This window comes from Pelodiscus sinensis, chromosome 1, assembly GCF_049634645.1.
Source record: "Pelodiscus sinensis isolate JC-2024 chromosome 1, ASM4963464v1, whole genome shotgun sequence".
Taxonomy (NCBI): Eukaryota; Metazoa; Chordata; order Testudines; family Trionychidae; genus Pelodiscus; species Pelodiscus sinensis.
The window spans coordinates 136916515-136939364 of NC_134711.1; the positions used below are offsets into that span (position 1 = coordinate 136916515).

The 22850-nt window shown below is 43.8% G+C and overlaps 1 protein-coding gene across 1 annotated transcript in view; it reads right to left on the bottom strand.

The window, feature by feature from the left end:
- Positions 1–22850, bottom strand: part of LOC102447214 (transient receptor potential cation channel subfamily V member 6) — a 46348-nt gene that overhangs the window by 18652 nt on the left and 4846 nt on the right. The window contains exons 2-7 of the mRNA XM_006111851.3: positions 7764–7861; positions 6797–6919; positions 5717–5857; positions 4841–4939; positions 3525–3700; positions 1805–1951 (exon numbers count right to left, since the gene is read on the bottom strand). Of these exons, the coding sequence (XP_006111913.1) occupies positions 1805–1951; positions 3525–3700; positions 4841–4939; positions 5717–5857; positions 6797–6919; positions 7764–7861 (784 nt within the window). The remainder of the gene's footprint in view (positions 1–1804; positions 1952–3524; positions 3701–4840; positions 4940–5716; positions 5858–6796; positions 6920–7763; positions 7862–22850) is intronic.

Genomic DNA, 22850 nt, shown 5'->3' on the forward strand with positions numbered 1-22850 from the left:
TGCTTAGTATGTATTTTCACAGTGCCTAGCACAATCAGGCCCTGATATCAGCTGGACACTCTAGATATTATTGCAATATAAATAACTTACAATAATGGAGTTACAGCTGATCAAAAGTGGTTGTGTAAATTACAGAAGAGTGTGAATGGCAAGTGATATTTTAATAGTATGATCCATGTGCCCATGGGATGGAAAAAGAAGGGCCAATCTGTTAGTGTAGATTCTGTCAAAAATCTCATTTTTCAGTTTTTGGGATTTATTGCACAGTGTGAGCCTATCATGTTTTCCTCTATTTCGGAAAATATTTGGATTTTATTTAGCTTGTGGCATCATGAATCGTCCACAACAGATCACAATAGGTGTACGCCAAGGCTGCCTTCTTTCTCCATTACTCTTCCTGATTGTCCTAGACTGGGTCACAAAAACAGCATATGCTGACTCAGGAAGGGGACTCCAATGGACTCAAACTAGGAAACTTGAAGATCTAGAGTTTGCAGATGACTTAGCCCTGCTTGCAGACAAATTAGAGCATATGCGAGAGAAGACAGATGCTACAGGAAACAGCTGAGTGAGTGCGTCTCAAAATTAGTCAAGAGAAGACCAAGTTGATGCACATTAACAACAGACAAGAAGGTGAAATTACAACTGAAGGAAAAGCAGTGCAAGAGGTAGATCAGTTTGTATACTTGGAGAGTGTTATCAGCAAGAATAGGGGAACTGAAGAGGATATCAGTGCAAGAATACGAAAGGCGAAACAAGCCTTTGCCATACTACGATCAGTCTGGGGTACAAGAGCCATTTCAACAAGAACCAAACTACGTATTTTCACTTCCAATGTGAAATCAGTGCTGTTGTATGTTTCGGAGGCGTGGTGCGTTGTCCAGAGCAACACTAAGGGTACGTCTACACTTGCTCCCTAGTTCGAACTAGGGATGCAAATGTAGCCGACCGAAATTGCTAATGAAATGGGGATTTAAATATCCCGCGCTTCATTAGCATAATCTCGCCCGCACACTATTCCGCTCGCCAGCTGATTCAAACCAGGAAGTGCGCTCCGGGATGCATTAGTTTAAATCAGACCCCTTGGTTCAAACTAATGTTACTCCTTTTTGTTTCAAAGACACAGAATAGCTATTTTGGGATACCAAAAGTATCCTGAAAAAGCGCCGCAGTATAGACGTACCCTAAATAAGCCTTCAAGATTTCTGTGTTTTCTCTGTAAATAAACCTGTTGTTGGAGGGTATCCTTTTTTCCCCAGTGTCAAACCTGGAAGAGTTTTACACATTTTTGTTTCAGAAGATAGTTTGGAATGTTAGTTAACGAGGAACATAGTAATAAAACTTGGCATTTCTAAAGTGCCTTCCAGCCCAGGATCTCAAAACTCCTGAATAACTGTAAGGAAAACCTTACAACACCCCAGGAGCATTATAGCAGCACAGAATACTTCCTATTTATTGTGTCTTTGGGACTACAGAATTAGAGAGCACCTTTGCTGAGTCTACTACATCACCTCCTGTAGCAGTTTTGAGCATATTGAACATGGCACAGGGCCTTAAACTACATTCTTTCAAGCAATCTCTCAAACTGCAAGTCTTTGATTTAACTGCTATGTAGAGAAATATTCACTGTATCACAAAAGATTTTTTGCATTTCATTTGGTCCCTGTCTCAAGCAGGCAAGTAGCAGCAGGTTGTGTGCATTATATAGAATAGCAGAACTAGCAATATCCAGTTGGATTTCTGTTGTCATAAAAAAGCCTTTCTGCACATAGACTCTGCGCTCCCTTCTCCCCTCCCAGGATACCTCTCTCTTCTTGGTTGAGACAACAAGTTCCAGGAAGGATTGGTCTTCACCCCAGGAGTCAATTTCTGTAAGGTCATAGAGAACAGAGGTCACAGGGCCAAAGGACCACAAAGTGTGCTTTCGCTTCTGCATGAGGTGCTGAAACATCTGAGGAACAAAAAAAGGGACAATGGGAAGTCAATCAATGCCCAAGGACTTGTGCAGCTCACACTACACATATGCCAAATGGGTTCAAACAAGTTCTGGGCTAAAATTTGGTACTGGGTCTTTTTGCATTTTTCTTAGCTTTCAAAGGTTTTTGCTTCTGTAACAGTGACAAAATGGTTGTTACTTCATTAATAAACTCTACATCCAACCATCTGTCCCACACCCAGTGCTGAAGCCTGTCCTCATTCAGAAGGTATCTTTTTAGCACCTTCAAGCAAAAATAAAAATTACAAAAAAAGGCAAATTTGGGGGTAAAATGTGCTCATTTATAAGAAAATGTGTGTGTGTGTGTAGGGAGGGGGTTGTGTTAATTAACCCTTCTCCTTCCCCACAAGTTCTACCAGTTTCACCCTTCGTCACAAATATTTTGCACATATCTAAGATGACACAGGATGCCATTCTGGACATGAATGGACACTCAGCCTAATCCCTTGCCTAATGCGGTGACCAATAGCAAATATTCCGGAGAGAGGAATTAAGCCCCAATATTTCCATCTGTGTACTTTCATGTGCCTAGAAATTCAGTATTCCAGTCGGAGGGACTTTCCTTCTAATCCCTTTCTGATCATCAGTTGATGCCCTCTAGTAGGATTAATGGACATATGGCTTAGTCTAGCTAGCTGCTGTAAATTTTTCTCTCCCCATCTATTGAGAAAGAAAGCCTTTTTCGACAGATCCTGAAAACCTCCTTTCAGAAGGCATAAGGGATCTGTCAAAAAAGGCTTTCTTTCTCGGCAAATCTCCCTCTAGACTGCCACTTTTTGTCGAAAAAGTGCTGACTTTGCAAAATGTGGTGGCCATTTTTATGCAAATTAGGCACGGGATATTTCAATCCCTGCCTCATCTGCAATGTCAACCTACCTAATCTGTATCCCTCTGCCGACAGAGGGGTGCAGTCTAGACATACCCTAAGTGTCTACTCTGGTGCTGAGTTTGTGTCTCAGATTTGAGAGCTAGATCTGAATTTCATCCAAACTGGCCTTACCTGTTGGAATTGTACTAAGTTATTGGACTGAATGCCATCTTGGGACAATGGAATTCCACAGTTTAATTACAAACTGGGCACAAGAAAAACTCCCTTTAATCTGTTTTAAAGGCAAGCTGAAAAGGGGAGGAGCGGAGAAGTGTTCTTATTCTAAATTGGTACATAAAAGGACTCCAGAACTTTGCTTGTTTGTTTAGGGGAAGTTTGGGTGATTTTCCCCCTATTTTGCTTTTATATTAAAAATTCAGTTCTTGTCTACACCGTTTTTCTTGGAAGACTGTGGCTGACTGGAGAGCTACTAAATATTTGGCATCAAGAGTAATGAAGACTAGCAATGGAGAGGAGGGTGAGAAGTTCTCTGGTCTTCTGTGATGATCCCCAGCAAAGGAGGGAAGACATTTTCTATATCTTTTCTATACAATTAATAGGCTATATGGATGCCAGTCACCTGAGACAGAGAACAGTTGAGCTACCCATTTCTGAAAGCTTTTTCCTGTGAAGAACTAACTGTGTTGTGCACAAACTTACCACAGTGTTGCCTTCTACTCCAGCCAGTTTGAATGGAGTGAGCCCCTCATTGTTTGGGATTGAGTCAAGGGTTCCCAGACCCTCATCACTCTTGTCATAGGAGAGAAGCAGGTTGTACATCTGGCAGGCAAAAGTCTTGTTGGGCTGGAGAACAAGGATGTGAAGAACAGTGTTTCCTATGGAGGAAGCAATGCCAGGGTCATGATACATGATCCAGACTAGAACAGCTGATATCCATTAGCTGATTAAAATAACTAAGGATCATTGTCATGGGCTCCTGCCCTGCACTGGCCTAAGAAGAGTTAAATGCAGTCCCGAGAGAGGACTGGTGCTCGAGAGAGGACTGGTGCTGCAGAACAAGCAGCTGTGGCAGAGAGCAGCCAATTAGGGCCCAGCAGGGGCTGTGTAAATAAGGGCTCCTGGAGTGGAGGAAAACACTCACTCACTCACGCTCCAGCTGTAGAGCACACGGGACTAGGCTGCCAGGGAAGCTAGAGGCTTCCTGACACAGAGCAGAGCTGGGGAAAAGCACGTAGAGCTGGGGAGCTCTGAACTCTGTCTTGACCCCACTCCCAGGCTGCAAGGCCAGAGGGTACCAGGGCTGCAGGGAGGCAGTCAGGGTAGCAGAAGGCATCAGGTCCACGCCTCTTGTATATGATGAGCGGCCATTCCCTGAGTATGGGGCTAGATGAAGACTGACAGTGGGATACTGAAGTGAGGTGGGCCAAGGGGTTGGGGCAGGTCTAGCCTTAGGCTGCTTCAGCCGATTCCCCAGCGTGGGGCCCCAGGGAAGTGACGCATGTGCCGTACACCCGGGGGCCACGCATGCGTTGTACTCCCAGGGCACTGCTCATGTGTGGGTGCACAGTGCATGTGCCATGCCGCCCGGGGCCCCGCGCACGTGCGGTCCCGCCCCCGGAATTGGGCCTCACGCTCTGTAGAGCCAGCCCTGGGCCTGGGGGTTCCCTGAGGGGGAGGATCCCATAGTGTGGGGGCATTGCAGCAGGGCAGTACCCAGAGAGGAGCGTGCTGCAGTTTGGGAGGGATGTGAGTCCTAATGTAAGGTAGCAGAACCATTAATGCATAAGTAGGTGAGACATGTGCTGGAAGGGAGCACTGCAGCGCTGAGCAGAGCTGATTCCCAAGTGACCAGCAGGAGGTGCCGTGGTGGTGAATTGCACCATATTACAAGCATATAAATGATTGATAACATTAACGTCTTCTGGTATTTCCTGCTGCCCTCCGTCCCAGGGACTGTAGTGTGTATATGGCAGAACCTGGCCACATACAAGTCACTTGGCCTGTGCAGAACTTACCCAGAGAGTCTTGTGCTCTGATGTCAGCTCCATTTTCAATGAGCAGCCGGACAATCTCCTCACTCCCCATGCAGGCAGCAAATGACAGAACATGCTCCCCTGAAGAGGAAGCAACAGAGGGGAAATAAGACTCAGATCACAGGGAAATAAGTACATAAGCCAGATGGGGACACATATGGGAATCTATCCAGGCTGATCAGTCTGGGTATGTCTACACTTGCACCCTATTTCGAAATAGGGATGCAAATGTAGGGATTTGAAATAGTAAATGAAGCCGGGATTTAACTATCCCATGCTTCATTAACATAATTGTGTCCGGGTGCTTAGACGCAGCCAGGGTGTTTTATTTTGAAATAGTGCCCGGATGCGATTATGCTAATGAAGCACAGGATATTTAAATCCCGGCTTCATTTACTATTTCAAATCCCTACATTTGCATTCCTATTTTGAAATAGGGTGCAAGTGTAGACATACCCCTTGAGATTGGGAAGGGAAGAAAATTACCCAGTTCAATAAATGCCACCCCTCAAAAAGTCATATAGCTGAAGTGAAACACATTCCCTTCCTGAAAGTAACAGGAGTATCACAGCAATGGGAGACTTAGGCTTTACGAAGGGACACTGTTTAGCTAGATGACAAGTGAGAGAGACCACATGAATTACTGTTATACTGCTAGGATGATTTGTGTATAAAATGAATGGGAGTGTCTGAGAACTGGCAGCCCTGGAGAGCAGAGCCCTATATTTATTTAGAGAGGGTATAGCATGGGCCACATCAGTACAAGCCTTCCCCACATTCCCTCCATCACTCGATCCTCTACTAAGCTAGGAGGAGAAGAAACTCAGTCTGTCCTGGGAACTGCAGACAGGGTCGTACCAAAGTAGATGAGGTTCTGGGCACTACGCCTGAAGAAGAGTCCAGTGGCCCGTGGGCTAGAGACATTGGCCCCCTTCTTGAGCAGAGCCTTCACCAGATTAATGTTCTGATTCACTGCAGCGATATGGAGAGCTGTCTGCCCTGCAACAAACATGTACCCATATAAAACACATCCTCTGGGAAATCCATCTCCAGACATTAAAGCAGAAACCTGTAATCTGTGTGTATGTTGTGCAGTTTAACTGACATGTGCCAGAAAGAGTTCTGTCACTTGCCAAAAAGATGCATAGGCTGGGTTTTGTCCTGGTGGAGACAGAAGAGACACTTGGGCAGCTTGAATGATGGCTTTCAGAGGGGCAGAGATGTGCCGTGTGACAAGTGGACTGAGAATCCAAATGCTCACAGCAAGACTGTTATCTCTTGCAGGGGATGTATAGAAGGTTAAGCCATGACTTGATAGGGATACTGCCTCCAATTCTCAAGACAAAGATGAGGTAAAAATCTCTTTAAAGAAAACCTATTTTAGAGAGGGCTATTGTTGTTTTGAATCCTCACTTGGCATTCCTGTTTCTGCAATTGCACTTATTCTTGCAGACCTGTCTCCATTTTCCTTCCCTATTTTTGACTCTGGCTCTGTACCACCATTCAAATCTTTAACAATATTTCAGCTTTATATTCTTACCCTCACTGTCTGCCTATCTCTTGATGAGTTTAGAGCCCTTTCCTGGGTAGTTGTGCAAGGAGTAGGAGGGGTTAACTCTTGAGAACCAGACAATTGCACATCAAAAATCTAATTTAGTATACATAGCATGATAATCATTTTCCAAATTATATTTCACAGCCAGCTGACCCAACAGGAATCAGAGCCTGTCTTTTTTGTATCCATGTGAGTGCTCCTGCAGAGTTCAACCTCGGGTCACACCAAACCAACTGGAGACATTGGTGGTCTTGATTCACAATACTGTAGTTTAGCAATATTGCAGATCAAGAGCACTTTAACCCATTGTCCTAACTGGGTAATACTTATTTCCTGCCTCTTTAGAGGGATCCCAGTTCAGTCTCATGATCTGGTGACAGTACCTTCATATAGCTCCGATGTCATCCTCTCATTAACGAGATCTGGAGCTGCCTCCATCAGAACCTGGGCAACTTCTGTATTATCATACAAGGCAGCCACATGAAGAGCTGTTTCTCCCACTGCACCTGAAAAGAGTAGGAAAAGCACACAAGTCACTTTATCATTCAGATGTACAGGACAAAGCTGATCAGAGATTTCATATCAATGATGGGAGCTTTTTGAGTGGGAGTGAAGTCTAGTGAATTGGGTGACTCAGGAAACCTGAGTTCTATTTCTGACTGGCACTGCCCTGCTGCGTGACCTTGATTTTCCCTCTCTGTCCTTCTCTTTCCCATCCTATCCTTTGTCCTTCTTGTCTTATAAGGTCTTTGGGCAAGGACTGCTTTCTACAATGTCAGTGTAGCGATAAACACAATGGGCCCCGATTTCAGGTCTGGCCCGTAGGCACTCCTGTAATGCAATTAATATTCCAATGTGGAAGAAAGTTTCCTAAAGGTGATGGAGCAAACATGGCTGGAGTTATTTATTTCAAGAAACCGTCCAATGCCCGCTAGATAGGGCAAGGGAGAAGAGAAGCACAGACAAACTATTACCCAACAGGTTTTTGCCATCTCTGAGTTTCATAATTCATTATGAGCTGACTAGTTCTTTGATAAGAGTAATTGGGACTGAACTAGGAATTTCACTTTACTGCAGTACTGAGGCAACTTGGTTCCTCATTTCCTCCTGCTTCAAAAGTCTAGGCCTTGGCAACTCTCCTTCATCTGTTTGCAGTAAAAGATCTAATAATACACAATCAGGTAGTTCTGATTCCATCTACCTGAAGAGAGTGGTGCACACATATACTGTAGTACTGTAGAGTTGTGGTCTATCTGGGAAAAAGCTAAGAACAAATAACAACAGACTCACAATGGCAGTGCCTGTATGTCTGTCAGTGGTAAGGAGCAGGAAAATAAGGGGACAATTTACCTCTCTGATAGACATCACAGGTACCATCAGAGATCAATTTCTTGATGGCCCGGAGATCATTCTCCTTGGCAGCCTGGAGAAGTGGAGACTCCCAGATTCTGCAATCAAGAAAAACAAACAACTTTTAAAAAACGCGGTCACACCCACTTCTCTCTGACCTTGAATCTAATTCTTTAGGCTCAGCATGGCTCTCCAGAGCCAATAGCAATCCTCAAGTTTAGCACCTTCCTTGATAGGTAAGTCATGTGCTTGTTATGCATTGCTGCTGCTCTTTGAATTCTCTCCCGTGTACGAAAAGAAGAAAAACCACCCTGACAGAGAAACAGAGATCAATAAAACAACAACAAGAACAGGGAAATAATCAATGCTTATTGCAGTCATATGAGACCACATGGTGGCAGAAGAGGGAAAGAGATGAGAAAGGATCAGTTATGCTTTGGAATAAAAGACTCCCAAACTGTTTCAATTTCTAGACTGTTATCCACATTTAAAACAGATAGTTTCTTTGTTTGAAAGTGAAAGAGGCTAAGAGATTATATTCCCAGTCATTAGGCAGTTTAGCTATCTGTAGTCCAGGTATCCTGGGAACAAAAAACCCAAGCAACTACATCCCCTTATTCCATACAAATAGTGTCTCTTCACCTGGAAATCTAAATTGCCACCATGCTGGGTAAGAAGGAAAAGTAGATAAAAGGGAATGTTTCCTCTTCGACTTCCCGAAGCTCTAGAGGTACAATTAATGGAATAAAAGCTAAACTGTAATCTCATGCAGTGTGGGAGCTAAAGACCTAAGTCTTAACATGAACAATCTATTATCTATTGCTGATAGGGTTGCCAGATGGTTTAACCAGAAATACCAAATACCCCCCCCTCGCACCACCTTCCCCCTCCCAAAAAAAAAAAACACCGGGAAAATGCTGTTGAGAAAAAAAAAGAGGGGGAGACCAAAGTTGTTGAGCAAAAAAGCATGGCCCCTTTAAAAAGAGGTTTTTTGCTGGCAGCCATTTTGTTTTTCTGTTCCAGCCACAAGACAAGCCCCTGCGAAGCCAGGTAAGCTTCCTGGGTGGCCTGGCAGGGGGCCCAGTGGAGGTTCCAGGAGGGGCGGGGGCTGGGCCCGGCTGCTGAGTGTGTCGTAGGGTTGCCAGGTGTCTGGTATTTTCACCTCCTGGCAGGGAAAAAAACCAGAAAATACTGAACATTTTAGGTGTCCGGTATTTTCTGAATTTTTTTTACTGGACAGGAGGCGAAAATACCAGACCGTCCAGGTCAATACCAGACACCAGGCAACCCTAATTGCTGAAGGGAATTGTGGAGGTTACAGAGCATTGAAATTGTGCAGCCTGGATTTATGCCAAGTACAGGAAATGGAGCCAGTAAAGCACATGCCATCAAACAAGTTCAAAATAAAATGGAACAATCATAGGAGAAGAATGTCCTTGGTCGGTTTTACCCACACTCCAGGTTCTTGGTTATTTCATCAGATTCTTTTGGGTAACTAAGAACCTGCATCCACACATTGCCATGCATTTCACCTGTAGCAGGATACCATGATGAAATAAATTTCCTGAGCTTTACAGAGCTTTGCCGAGAGAGTGCAGCCAACTTCCACAATGTTATCACCAGTCTTGCAATATTTGGTTCTTTTCTTACAGCACCAGCTCTGCAAGGCACATGATGACATGAAATGCTCAGCTTTTGTTTTTTAAAACAGCAAGTTTCTAGCCCTCATAGTTACAGGGAAGAGTTTAAAACATGATCCAAATGCCCCCTAAAAGTTCAAAACACAAATAAAAAGAACTCCAGTGTATTATATTTTTTTAAAAAATCGTATTTTTAAACTGGCCTCAGGATTTTCTAATGCCTGGCTCTTAATTTTTGAACTGTTGGGGGAGGCAGCAGGCCCAGTCTGTCAACTGCTACTGATATTTTCATATATAATAGCTCACCGTTGATACAAGACTATGAGGACAATCAGTCTGATCTAGGACAGCAGAGGATGGGATGCTGACCTAGATGGACCAATGGTCTTATGGCAACAGTTACATTCAGTAATTAGCAAACATGGGTGGCCAGTATACTAGGCCGGGGAAGGCTTTGCTTCCCCAAACCACTAGCCTGGTCCTCGTCCCTACTCTGCCCCTAGAATACCTGCTGTAAGCATTCTGGGGACGGAGTGGTGCTGCCCCCGGCACCCACTCTCCCTGTGCTCCTGGCTGGGGAGGCTGGAGTGGCCTGCCTTTCTCCCTCCCTGTGCTCTAGGGTCAGAGAAGCTGGGGCAGCACACCTGACCCGCACCCTCACCATGGTGGGGGGGGGTGCATGCACGGGGTGCTGCCCTGCCTCTCCGTGGTGGGGTGGGGAAGGCAGCTTGGCTCTCATGGGGGGCGGGGCCCCAGCAGAAGGGATGGGGCTGGGGGCTTGCCTTCCACACCCATACCTTCACCGACCGCCCATGATAGTAAACAGGGTAAGAAACATTCTGAGAAACAAGCAAAACGGGAAATAGGCCCAGCAGCAGCTAAAGGCTTCACGCCAGCCTCAAGCGTGGAGAGCTGCCAGGCCAGCATTCTTCTCAAGGTAGAACTGCTGTACTCATAGGAGCTGCGGCACATGCTCTCAGTGTGAGGAATGACTCATGGTGCAGCCCCTCCACTTTCTTGGAGGGCTGGGGAAATTCCACAAACCTCCTCTTGAAGATCTCATCCTGCCCTGTGTCCCTCAGGGTGAGGATAAGAGGCAGCTGGCTCTATCCAGCTTTAGGAATCTCAGTAGAAAGGGGTCAAGGACAGTCAATAGGAGTGTTACCTTTAACCCTACAATATGGGTTTCGGTTTCTGGAGTAGGGGAAGGAAGAGATTTACCTTGTGACAGAGCCAGGCTACAGCTCAGGCCCACTATAAGGAAGAAGTATCCAGTTTCCCAGGGGGCCTCCAGCCCTGAGACCAAAGGGTTAATGATTGCAGGATTTTGAATAATAAATGAAAGAAGCACACACCAAGAAATACAAATGTACAGGCAGTCCCCGGGTTATGTACAAGATAGAGACTGTAGGTTTGTTCTTAAGTTGAATCTGTATGTAAGTCGGAACTGGCATCAGCCGCTCCTGAAACTGATCAGTTTCAACAGCGGCTGAATCTGGACGCCAGTTCTGACTTACATACAGATTCAACTTAAGAACCCCAGGCATCCCCAAGTCAGCTGCTGCTGAAACTGATCAGCGGCTGATTCCAGGAAGCCCGGGGCAGGGGCTTCCTGTAGTCAGCCACTGGTCAGTTTCAGCAGCGGCTGACTTGGGGACACCTGGGGCAGAGCAGCTGGGGTGCTGCTGGGTTGGTCCAGTAGCGCCACCGCTCCTCGGCGCTACTGGACCAACCCAGCAGCACCCAAGCTGCTCTGCCCTAGGTGTCCTGATTCAGCCACTGATGAAACTGACCAGCAGTGGCTGAATCAGGACGCCTGGGGCAGAGCAGCTGGAGTGCTGCCGGGTTGGTCCAGTAGCGCCCAGAGCGGCGCTACGGGACCAACTGGCAGTGCCCCAGCTGCTGTACCACAGGCGTCCGGAGCAAAGCCGCGGAGCACGGGGGCAGCGGGACAGCCCAGACGCGTCTGGGCTGTCCGCTGCCCGCGTGCTCCGCGGCTTTGCTCTGCTTTCGTAGTTTGCAGTTCGAACTAGGCTGGCTAATGTAGGCATTCGGACTTGCAAATGAAGCCCGGGATTTAAATATCCTGGGCTTCATTTGCATGTTCACGGGTGGGCGCCATTTTTAAATCCCCTTAGTTCGAACTGAGTGCCTGCAGCTACACGCGGCAGTCAGAAGTTAATCCGAACTAAGTCCTTAGTTCAGATTAACTGTTACTCCTCCTGCAATGAAGTGTAACAGTTAATCCGAACTAAGGACTTCGTTCGGATTAACTTCTGACTGCTGCGTGTAGCCGCGGGCAGTCAGTTCGAACTAAGGGGATTTAAAAATGGTGCCCACCTGGGAACATGCAAATGAAGCCCGGGATATTTAAATCCCAGGCTTCATTTGCAAGTTCGAATACCTACATTAGCCACCCTAGTTCGAACTAGGGGGCTAGTGTAGACATACCCCAATAGATTATGTACCGCTAAGTCTTCTGGTATCATTTCCACTCCCTGATGAGATGACCAAACTTTTTAAAATACAGAAATAGCTGAAAAGGAACTATGCACTTACAGGACAAGTTTCTGGATTCAAAAATTCTTGAAGCATTTGGGACCCAATAACATTTTCACCAATACAGCCCATGGTCAGTCATCAGACTACTTATGAATAATAATACAGTTTATCGAATTGTAGACACAAGTAACCTTGTTTGTTCACAAAAATCACCTTGCAACCAGTATTGATTTTTAGAATGGGTAGTCCCAGAAATAAGAAGAAGCACACAGCTCTCAATAGCAACCATTAAATAAAGAACTGACATTAAAATCCACATCATACTATTTCCAGGGAATTTGCAAGGAAACTTAATGTTTTAAGATGGACATAGCGTAAAGTGTAAAAGTCAGATTTCATCTCTTGATGAAAGTTTTTTTATTTCAGTTCCTCTGGTGCTAGTATCTCCTTAATCCCTGAAAGTAAAAGCTTTTTTGAAATCCACATTCTCATTTTCCGGTCTTGTCACACCTAGAATGTGACAATGAATTCTTAGCATCTCTGTGCCAGAAGGATGCTGGAAATTGGAGGGAAATCAGACGCGAAAGAAAAATCAGGAAACTGAAGAATAAGTGGAAAATATGAATAAATTGATTAAAGCATAACTAAGGGTATGTCTACACTTGCCCCCTAGTTTGAACTAGGGAGGCAAATGAAGCATACTGAAGTTGCTCATGAAGAGCAGGATTGAAATATCTCGCGCTTGATTAGCATATTCATGGCTGGTTGCCATTTTAAAATGCCGGTCGCCCGAATCAACTCACCGCGTGTAGACGTTGGAGTCCAATCCCTCCCTCAAATTAATTGTTACTCCTCATTGCATTACTCCTCAACAACTTTGGTCTCCCCTCCCCTTTTTTCCCCCTTCAACAGAATTTTTTCCTGGTGTGTTTTTTTTGGGGGGGGGGATGTTCGGTATTTTTGTTTCAATCATCTGGCAACCCTAAACACCAGAGCCTACAGGAGCCCAGCCTAATAGATTTTGTGTGCTCCAGCCATGTGGGGCAGTGGGCACCAAAGCCAGGGGGGGCAGATCCAGGCAAGTCAGGAGCCGCATCTGGCCCCTGGGCCTGAGATTCCCCACCCCTGTTTTACAGGCTTCTCTGCTGCCGAAATGGCAAAATGGCCGGAAGGAGAAAGGAGGATTGTCCTGTGAGAGCACAGATGCAATTGAGTTTTTGAAGCCCCATACTTACCAGAATTTATATATCCCTTGCAAACAACTAATGAAGCCTCTGAGGATGCATCTACACAGCAGCGTTATTTCAGAATAATGGCTGTTATTCCAAAATGACAATGCGAGCTTTTACAGAGCAATCCCGTTATTTCAAAATATATTCAAATAATGGACAGCTTATTCTGATTTCTGTAAACCCCATTGCACGTGGAATAACTCCTCTTCTGAAATAGCTATTTCAAAATAGCAATAGTGTGGGCGCTCCACTGCTGCTGTTTCGAAATAGTCCTTCACTAAGGCCATTCTAACGTATTCCTCCCCAGTGCCTCCTGAGACTCTAAGTCAAGGGTCTAAGTCATCTACCTTAGGGGAGCCTGCCTTGGACTAATTTTGAGGCTTCCCTGCAGTGCAGATGTGCTATTTCAAAATAAGCTATTTCCGAGTATTTCTTCTGGAGCAGCTTATTCCAAAATAAGCATGCAGTATAGATGTACCCTGAGAGACAGTCAGGTGTTAATAATTATCCTCATTTTATAAAGATTATGCCATTTTAAAAAAAAGCTCTAATTTTAGGGAACTTGAATTGGGCACCCAGATCAGTGCCTACTTGTGAAAATGTGGAATGAAAATCAGTGGCACAGTCAGGATCAGAATCCAGGAGCCTTGACTCCCTCCCCTGCTGTAACCACTGAACTACACTGTCTCAGCCTCACCCTCACCTGCCTCCTAAATCCATGATCTACATACTTGCTCCACATGCATCCTCATTTAATTTTCTGGAACCTAACAGGGGAAATGGCCGTCATCCAAACCATATACTGTAATTATAACTATGAACCAGACTTTTATATGCTACAGCAGTGTTCCAAGTGTGTAACTATCAGCAAGGGGGTGAACAAGTTCAGATAATGTGAAAAGTAAACAAAAATGTAACCAAAATTTTGGCTACTTGAAAACACTAATTCTTTTTGGAATAAATCTTAAATGTTAACTACATTTACTCTCTGTTCCACTGAGCTCCACTGTACATGACTGAAGACTGTTCCTGAGTATTTCTGGTCTGACCAGTGGCAAGAAGAGGGAATTTCAACAAAGGGAAACCAGTTCCAGCCCAGGATTTCCAACCTGCTTGTCCAGTCTCCAGAGGTTTGGAAAAATTAAGGAAAATCCTAGAAGCTGCAAAGACATGTTCTTCATTGGTGAACACCCCTTTATAAGACTGGCTTGGGACTGGACCAGGAGCTGTAAAGAAGCACAACCCCACCAGACCACAATTTAGTGTTAGCAATGAGGAAGATCTTGAAACTAAAACTGGCATCCTTGTAGCGAGAGAAGGAAAGTAGCTGTTTGCAAGGTACTCCTTGGCTGTGTCTAGACTGGCCAGTTTTTCCAGAAAATCAGCCGCTTTTCCGGAAAAACTTGCCAGCTGTCTACCCTGGCCGCTTGAATTTCCACAAAAGCACTGACGATCTCATGTAAGACTGTCAGTATTCTTGCGGAAATACTATGCTGCTCCCGTTCGGGCAAAAGTCCTTTTGCGCAAAAGGACCAGTGTAGACAGCTCAGATTTGTTTTCTGCAAAAAAGCCCCGATCGCGAAAATGACGATTGGTGCTTTTTTGCAGAAAAGCGCATCTAGATTGGCACGAACGCTTTTCCGCAGAAAGTGCTTTTGCGGAAAAGCATCCATGCCAATCTAGACGCTCTTTTCCGAAAATGCTTTTAACGGAAAACTTTTCCATTAAAAGCATTTGCGGAAAATCATGCCAGTCTAGATGTAGCCCTTGAGTTTGTATGCCCTGCATCAGGGCTATGCAATATTTATCACATACAGTTATTAGTAAGTGGTTCAGACACTTTGTTTTCCATCAGCTGGATGGGGATAAAGTAAGGAGCAGGAAAAACTCAGCAGGAAGTAGCAAGGTGGGAAAATATGGGTCAGCTACTACCTGGGAGCATCACTGTATCCTCCTAATAGAAATAGCTCCAAACTCAGGATTTCACAAATACCTTCTGAACAGCCTCCTAGCCAGTTCTTTGAAGATTCTACAACCTGAACTCCAACTGACAGGATAAGAAGGGACAGGGTATGTTTGCAAAGGCTGTGTGTTGATTGAAATGAAAAACCAGGGGTTTTACACTCCATAGGGGAATCAGACAAAGGATGAGGCCTGAAAAAGGAGCAGCAAGAGCAGAGAGATCCCTGATTCTGGATCCACCCCAGACCTCTGCCTCACTTCTGACAGCTACTGATAAAGCATCATCAGAATCTTAAAACCTACCAACCTTTACTCCATGCTTCTGGGGCAGCATGTAATACCACAGGACAGCTGTGACCTAAACAGGGCTAACACACAGATACAGAAATATCCTCTGGCCCAAGCTTCATGCATTTGCACATATGGTCCTCAGCACAAGCAGCTCAGCACCATGGACTCACCACCAGACATCTTCCCCTCTTCTCCCTGCTACCACCAATTTCCCTCCACCACTCCCCCAGCAGCAGTGAGTTAGAGAATGATGAAAAAGGAAGAAAAAAGAAAGAAAAGGGGTAAAACTATTTGTTCATTTAGAAAGCCGAGATAGGATGAAAAGAATGGGGTAATTGTTTGGGGGCATGGACATATGGAACAAAGTAATGGGGGATCCCAAACTTCAATGCTTTGAAATAGAGGCTCTAAGAATAAGATATTGGGAATTTACACCTGAGTGAAAGAGAATGACCCAACCTTATGTCAGATGCAAACAAAGATTCAAGTCTTGGGGCTTGTGCTTTTGAACAGGAGGCTAAGAAACCATATATTATCCTTGTTGTCACTTGTAATCACCAAAAAGCCATGTTCCAGCACTCTGACAAATATGAAGCCTTCGATGGCCTCAGGTTTGTTACCATAAGCATGTCAGGTATTTCTAAGGAGCCTATCAGCATGAATATGTGACAACAAAGTGTAGCAATAAAACTCAGAATAAATAAAATGCATTGTGTTGCCAAGTTACTAATTACACATACTTACAGACAAGAAGTTGCAAACCAAGGCGCTCCTCCCCCCCCCACACACACACCCCTCCTCCTCCTCCTCTTTGAAGGCTAAACTACCCATTCTGCTTGAAAACAAAAACTGTGCCCCGGGGACAATCTTACCAGTCAGGACCCACAATCCTGGACTCTTCCACTATGGGATTTCAAACACACACCCAGGACCCAGAGACTAAGGCTGGGCCATCATGGATCATTTATATGTTTGCCAAGACAACAGCAAGCTTAAATAGTTCTCCAAAACTTACCTGCTATCCTGCAATTCAGATGCTAACCCCCTCAATAAGAACCAGCTAGACCTGAATTGCAGGACCCACACGGCTTTCTTGTAGGTCTTCTTCATTAACCTTCCCGCCGAGTCCTAGAACAGCCACACTCCTTGACAGCTACTTGTGGTGGACAAGAGCATCTACTCCTTCCCCACAGAAAACATGACGGCTAATATTTTAACAATTTGGCTGAACTGTGCTAAGCTCCTCAGTCCATATTTAGATTTTAAAAATGTTCCCAGATGTGGCACCCCTAAAACTCCCCACATTGTGTCTAGACAGCAGCGTTATTTTGGGATACATCCGGTATCCCAAAATAGCTATTCCACATCTTGACAGGATGCCTGTTATTTCGAAATAGCTTTCAAATAATGGGCGCACTATTCCGACGTCCCTGTAAACCTCGTTCCACAAGGATTAAGGGATGTTTCAGAATAACTCTCTATATCGAAATTACCTCAAAATAAGCCACACAATTTGCCTACCTCAAATTGCATAGCTTATTTCGAGCTAAAGGTGCAGTGTAGCTGCACCCCCACTGACCAGTGAATGTTGCTTCCCAGCATCTTGGAACATCAAAGTCACTTAGGGTGTGTCTATACTGCACCCATAATTCAAAATAAGCTATTCACCAAAGAAAGAAAGAAAGAATACAGAGAGATGGGAATGTGAGTGAAACAAGGTATCAGCCAGATACCAGGACTCAGGGAATGGAGCTCTAATGCCCTAAAGATAAGCATGTAAGGGTATGTCTACACTACAGAGGTTGGTTTTTTTTCCCAGAAAAATGGCGTTTTTTCTGAAAAAACTTCACTTACGTCCACACTGCAATCTTGTTCTTTCAAAATAAAAATCGAAAGAACAGAGGGGTTTTTCCGACAGCGGTAAACCTTTTTCTACAAGGAAGAAGGCTTTTTCCAAAAGAGCTCTTTTGGAAAAAGGCATGTGTGGATGGGGAAGAGGGAAGAGGAAAAAGCACAGGTGCCCTGGTGGCCACTCTGTCCATAACAATCACAGCTTAAATGCAAGATCACTTTTTCAATGTGCTTTTGCTGTGTAGATACTCTCTTTCGGAAGAAGTTTTTTCAGAAGATCTCTTCCAGAAAAGCTCCTTCCAGAAGAAGCCTTCAGTCTAGACATAGCCAAACTGTATCTCAATGGCACATTTAGCTTTCAAGTCTCTGATCACTTCACTGTGGCCAATGGAAAAACAATCTCTAAAATGTTACCAACTTCCTTTGTAAATTGCACTGAGCTCTACAGATGAAAAATATTATTACTGTCATTACCACCAGACTAGGGCATATTGGATCCATTGATTAGAGGCAAAAGACTCTATGTAGTTCTTCACAAATCTTAAACCATCCAATCTCATGACATCAGGATGAGTTTATTTTATACAGCTATGACACTGAGTACTTAATAATTAAAGTAGTTCAACTGGAAAAAAACTGTATGGATGAGAGTAAATAGTCAAATAACCCCTTCCCGCCACGCATACACTAAGGCAAATATGTGGCATTACCAAGATACATGATGGTGGGAGGGATATAAACTGTTTATTGGCAATACTTCAGAATGACCCGCATAGCTCTCTTTAAGTTAGGTAGGTTGTCCCAAAACTCAAAGCAACAGAATCTTTATAACTCCCCCATGCTATTTACATGTAATTATAATAATACCTTTAATTCCTCAAGATGATCTCAAAGTATTTTACACAGATTAATTAATTAGCCCTTACACTGTCCCATGAAGTACAATAGGCATTACTGTTCATATGGTACAGAAGAGGCATGCAGAGGTGAAATGATTTTCCCAGCCAAAGCCACATAGTGAGTCAGTAGGACTAATAGACAAAGAACCTAGGAGTTCTGGTTACCGGTCCACACTTGCTCTAACTCTTAGGGTACATCTACACAGCAGGGTTTGAGCATCTACACAGCTAGCCTGTTATTTCAAAATAACAGGTGGCTTATTTCAGCATTTGTAAACCTCATTCCATGAGGAATAACATCTCTTCCGAAATAGCTATTCAGAATAGCAGTACTGTGGATGCTCCACTGCTGCTATTTTGAAATAGCTCCTCCCCAGGGCCATTCAAAGTAATTACTCCCCAGTGCTTCCTGGAGCTCTAAATGGAGGTTGCGCATCCTCATAAGGGGAGTCTGCCTCTGATTAATTTCCTGGCTTCCCTGTAGTGTAGATGTGCTATTTCAAAATAAGCTATTTTGGAGTATTTCTTCCGGAACAGCTTATTTCAAAATAATCATGCAGTGAAGACATAGCTGTAGTGTGCACTTTATATCCAAGTTTTCTTTATTTGTATTGGTTTTGTGTATAGTGGAAGTCTCTTATAGCACTGATTCTATATGCAAATTCCAGACATCCTGTATAAGTTTATTACTTACCCTAGAGAAAGTCAGCTAAGATTGAGTAAATACTGCTGCTATACTGTACCAAGATCCTGCAGGTGTGTGATTTCCCTTAGATTGCCACCCCCCTTGAACAGACTGAGAATAAAGAGCCATATAACCAACCTGCCAATAAATTAAGGCAAATATAAATCATTACCATATGAGGGTGTAGAGAGGTATAAACTTCTTATTGTGACTACTTCAGAATGACCTGCATGTCTTTCTGCAAGTTATATAGATTGTCTGAAAACTCATGGCAACAGCATCTTTATAACACCCCAAGCCATTTATGTGCAATTATAATTATATCTTTAATTTCTGGTGTGCTTTTTAATTTATGATCTCAAATCTTTTAATATAAATTAATTAATTCAGCCTTTCAATGTCCCATGAGGTACAAGTATTATTTTTATCTGAATTATTTTTAGCTCCTAGATCTCAACAATCAGGCTAAAAGATGCTTTTTCTCAGTTCGCCTTTTTTGCCTTTTTGCTTTGGTGTTGGAAACTCTTGTTCTTCATCTCCAAAAATTCTTGTCAAGGGCTTCTTCTAAGCTGAAATCAGGCTTCTTCATGTCCTCCTTCAGCATTTCAAACCACCTTTTTCTAAGTCTCCCTCATCCCATGACTACTGGTTCTTGTACCCTCTGGCCAACATATCTCAGATTTCATTCTTTCACATGACACAACTGTCTCAATTGATATCCCTCAGCATTGTTTTTCATCTGCATTATGGCTCATATGGTTTTATTGCATAGACTATCAGCACTCATTTTGTCTGCTGTCCACTCATCATCAGAGCCATCCTTACCCATGCACAGAATAAGCAGTTGGATAAAGCACAAGATAATTTAGGGCAGTGGTTCCCAAACTTTTTGGCATCACGGCCCCCCTTTTGATTTTTGAAAAACCCTCACGGCCTTCCCCCCCCCCAAAATAGCAGCAAAACTTGTTAAGCAAAAAAGGAACTGAGCGGGGCAGCAAAACTTGATGGGGGGGGGGAGGCTGGGTTGCCTCATGCCCCCATTTTTGCTAAAGACCCATTCTTCCTCTTGTGCAAGAGAGTTTTTTTGCACAAAAAGGAGCTGTCTACACAGCTCATTTTTACCCAAAAGCCTCTTGCGCAAAAATGGCTGCTCATTACTTATGCAAATGAAACACGGCAATATTCCACGCCGTGCTTCATTTGCATATGCTTTTCCACAAGAAGGCTACAGTATAGACGTAGCCTCAAAGAGGATCTAACTAGTGTAAAAGTGAAAAAGCCTGCCAGACCTATTAGCAGAACACTGAACCTGTGAAAGCCATTTTAGTGGCAATGAAGCCATTTAACAGGCCATTGCTAATACCTGTCAGCTTCTGACTTTACTGAGTTAGTCTACAGGACCTTACTTTAACATCTGTTTTAAAAATATTTCACTAGTGTGTTGCTGAAGATTATAAAATCACATTTCTAAAAAATCACCACCCTTCCTGCTCCAGCTGCCTATGGGCATAGGGGCAGCACCAGTTTAACAGTACTGCACAGGGCCCCATAAATCCTATGGATGACCTTGCTACACATTGTCATTTTGGGTGTGTGAAGTTGTTGGTGTTCATTCTTTTTCACTGGACAGCACCCTGACCAGTACATCATGGTTGACTTAATCATGGTCCTACACTTTGCTTTTTAGTTTACTTGACATAGTGTTATCATAGAGAATTCCTAATGATTCCCTCCATTGACAGAGCACCAGAACACCACTGGCCGTCACCTACAGTCCTCAGCTAAAACCTCTCCAACACATCATCAGTGATCTACAACCCATCCTGGATAATGATCCCTCACTTTCACAGGCCACAGACAACCCACCAACCTGAAGTAAATTCTCACCAGCACTACAGTAACTCTAACTCAGGAACCAATCCCTGCAACAAACCTTGGTGCCAACTCTGCCCACATATTTACACCAATGGCACCATCACAGGACCTAACCAGATCAGCCACACCATCATGGGTTCTTTCACCTGCACATCTACCAATGTAATATATGCCATCATGTGCCAGCAATGCCCCTCTGCTATATACATCGACCAAACTGGACAGTGCCTACATAAAAGAATAAACGGACACAAATCAGATATCAGGAATGGTAACATACAAAAACCTGTAGGAGAACACTTCAATCTTCCTGGACACACAGTAGCAGATTTAAAGGTAGCCATCCTGCAACAAAAAAACTTCAAGACCAGACTCCAAAGAGAAACTGCTGAGTTACAGTTCATCTGCAAATTTGACAGCATCATTTTAGGATTAAACAAAGACTGTGAATGGCTAGCCAACTACAAAAGAAGTTTCTCCTCTCTTGGTGTTCACACCTCCACATCAGCTGCTAGAAGTGGGCCTCATCCTCCCTGACTGAATTGACCTCCTTATCTCTAGCCTTACTCTTGATTGGTACTCCTTTCTTATGTCTGTATATTTATATCTGCTGCTAGAATTTCCACTACATGCATCTGACAAAGTGGGTCTTTGCCCATAGAAGCTTATGCTCCAATAAATATGTTAGTCTATAAGATGCCACAGGACTCCTTGTCGCTTTTGCAAATAGGATTTCAGACATACCTTTGATCCAGATGTACCCTCACAGTGAGGCTTGCACTGCAATTGAGTAATTTTGATTCACTACAACTACAGCTGCTTCTCACTAGTGTTGTGCTATCCTCAGATATGCCTGTGACAGTCTGAACATGTTTTTGGCATATTGTATAACTGCAGGCACCACCAGAATGATTTTCTAAGAACTCTTAAGCCTTCTATTAAATACTGAAACAGTTCCATGTGTTTCTCCCCCTCTGCCTCTTGCAGTATTCAGGATGCAAACACTGCCTCCATTACTGACCTTCTTGGCAGAAATCTGAATGGTTTGTTTCATACCTGATGCTCTTGCTCCCTCCCTCCCCATTCTCCATAATTCTTTCCAGCCCTTTCACAGTGTGACTCATTAACATGATGGGCTGGTAATTGCTGCATTCTTGCATATCTCCTTTATACTTGCTTTTTTATAAGTTGCATCTACATCCTATGCAAATTTCAGAGTTCACTTCCACAGATAACCTGACAAAGTAGACACATGAATGTAAGCTGCCAAGTTCCCAGCATCCAATGCCCAGTTGCACGCTGTGCAGGAAAGAAAATGCTGCTTGGCAGTAAAGGAATGGCAGGGGAGAGGAAAAGTGAACTCAAAGACCCTTCTGACTCAGTGTGAAATGCTGTCATGTTTGCTACACTCTGATACCCCTGTGGGCCCTGTTATATAAGGCAAGATTAAGCTGTGGAAATAACTTAGTAAGATTCAAAGAAGGACGGACGCACATGAGAAATTACTACAGCTATCAATCCTCCTGCTTTGTCAACTGGAAAAGATTAGGAAGAAATTCTCTTCTTGTCCCTTCAGATAACTATTTCACAGGAAAGCAAATTATAAAATTAGCTATCAGAGATAAGATTGCAGACTAGACCGACAAATTCAGAGCCTAATTCTGCACTACTTTCAGCACTGATTATAATAGAATAGTTTGGAGTGCAAAGCAAAAGAGAATATTATGGTCCATCTAGTATGTGTTCTCTAATGTAGTGGTAGAACAAGTTCATGAAGACTGGTCGGGGATAGTATCTAATCACCAACACTACAAAAACAAAATTACTCAAATGCAGTGCAAGCCTCACTAACTTACACTAATTTTTCCCCAAATATTTGGAGCACAGGAGGTTTTTCTAGGGACCGTTCAATGAGTAAGTCACCAAATCAGAAGATTTCCATGGATTGCCTTAATTTCTGTCTGTACATGAATTACAAAAAAGCAGTCTCCATGTCCTTGTAAAACATTCCCTCCCTCTCCCCAAAGAAAGGGACTAGATGAATTTGGCAAGAAAAAGATAATAGAAATACACCCTATAAGTTGCACTAGATAGCGCTTTTATTGAAAAGAATAGGTAAGACGATATATGAGGAGTAGGGGAGAAGGATC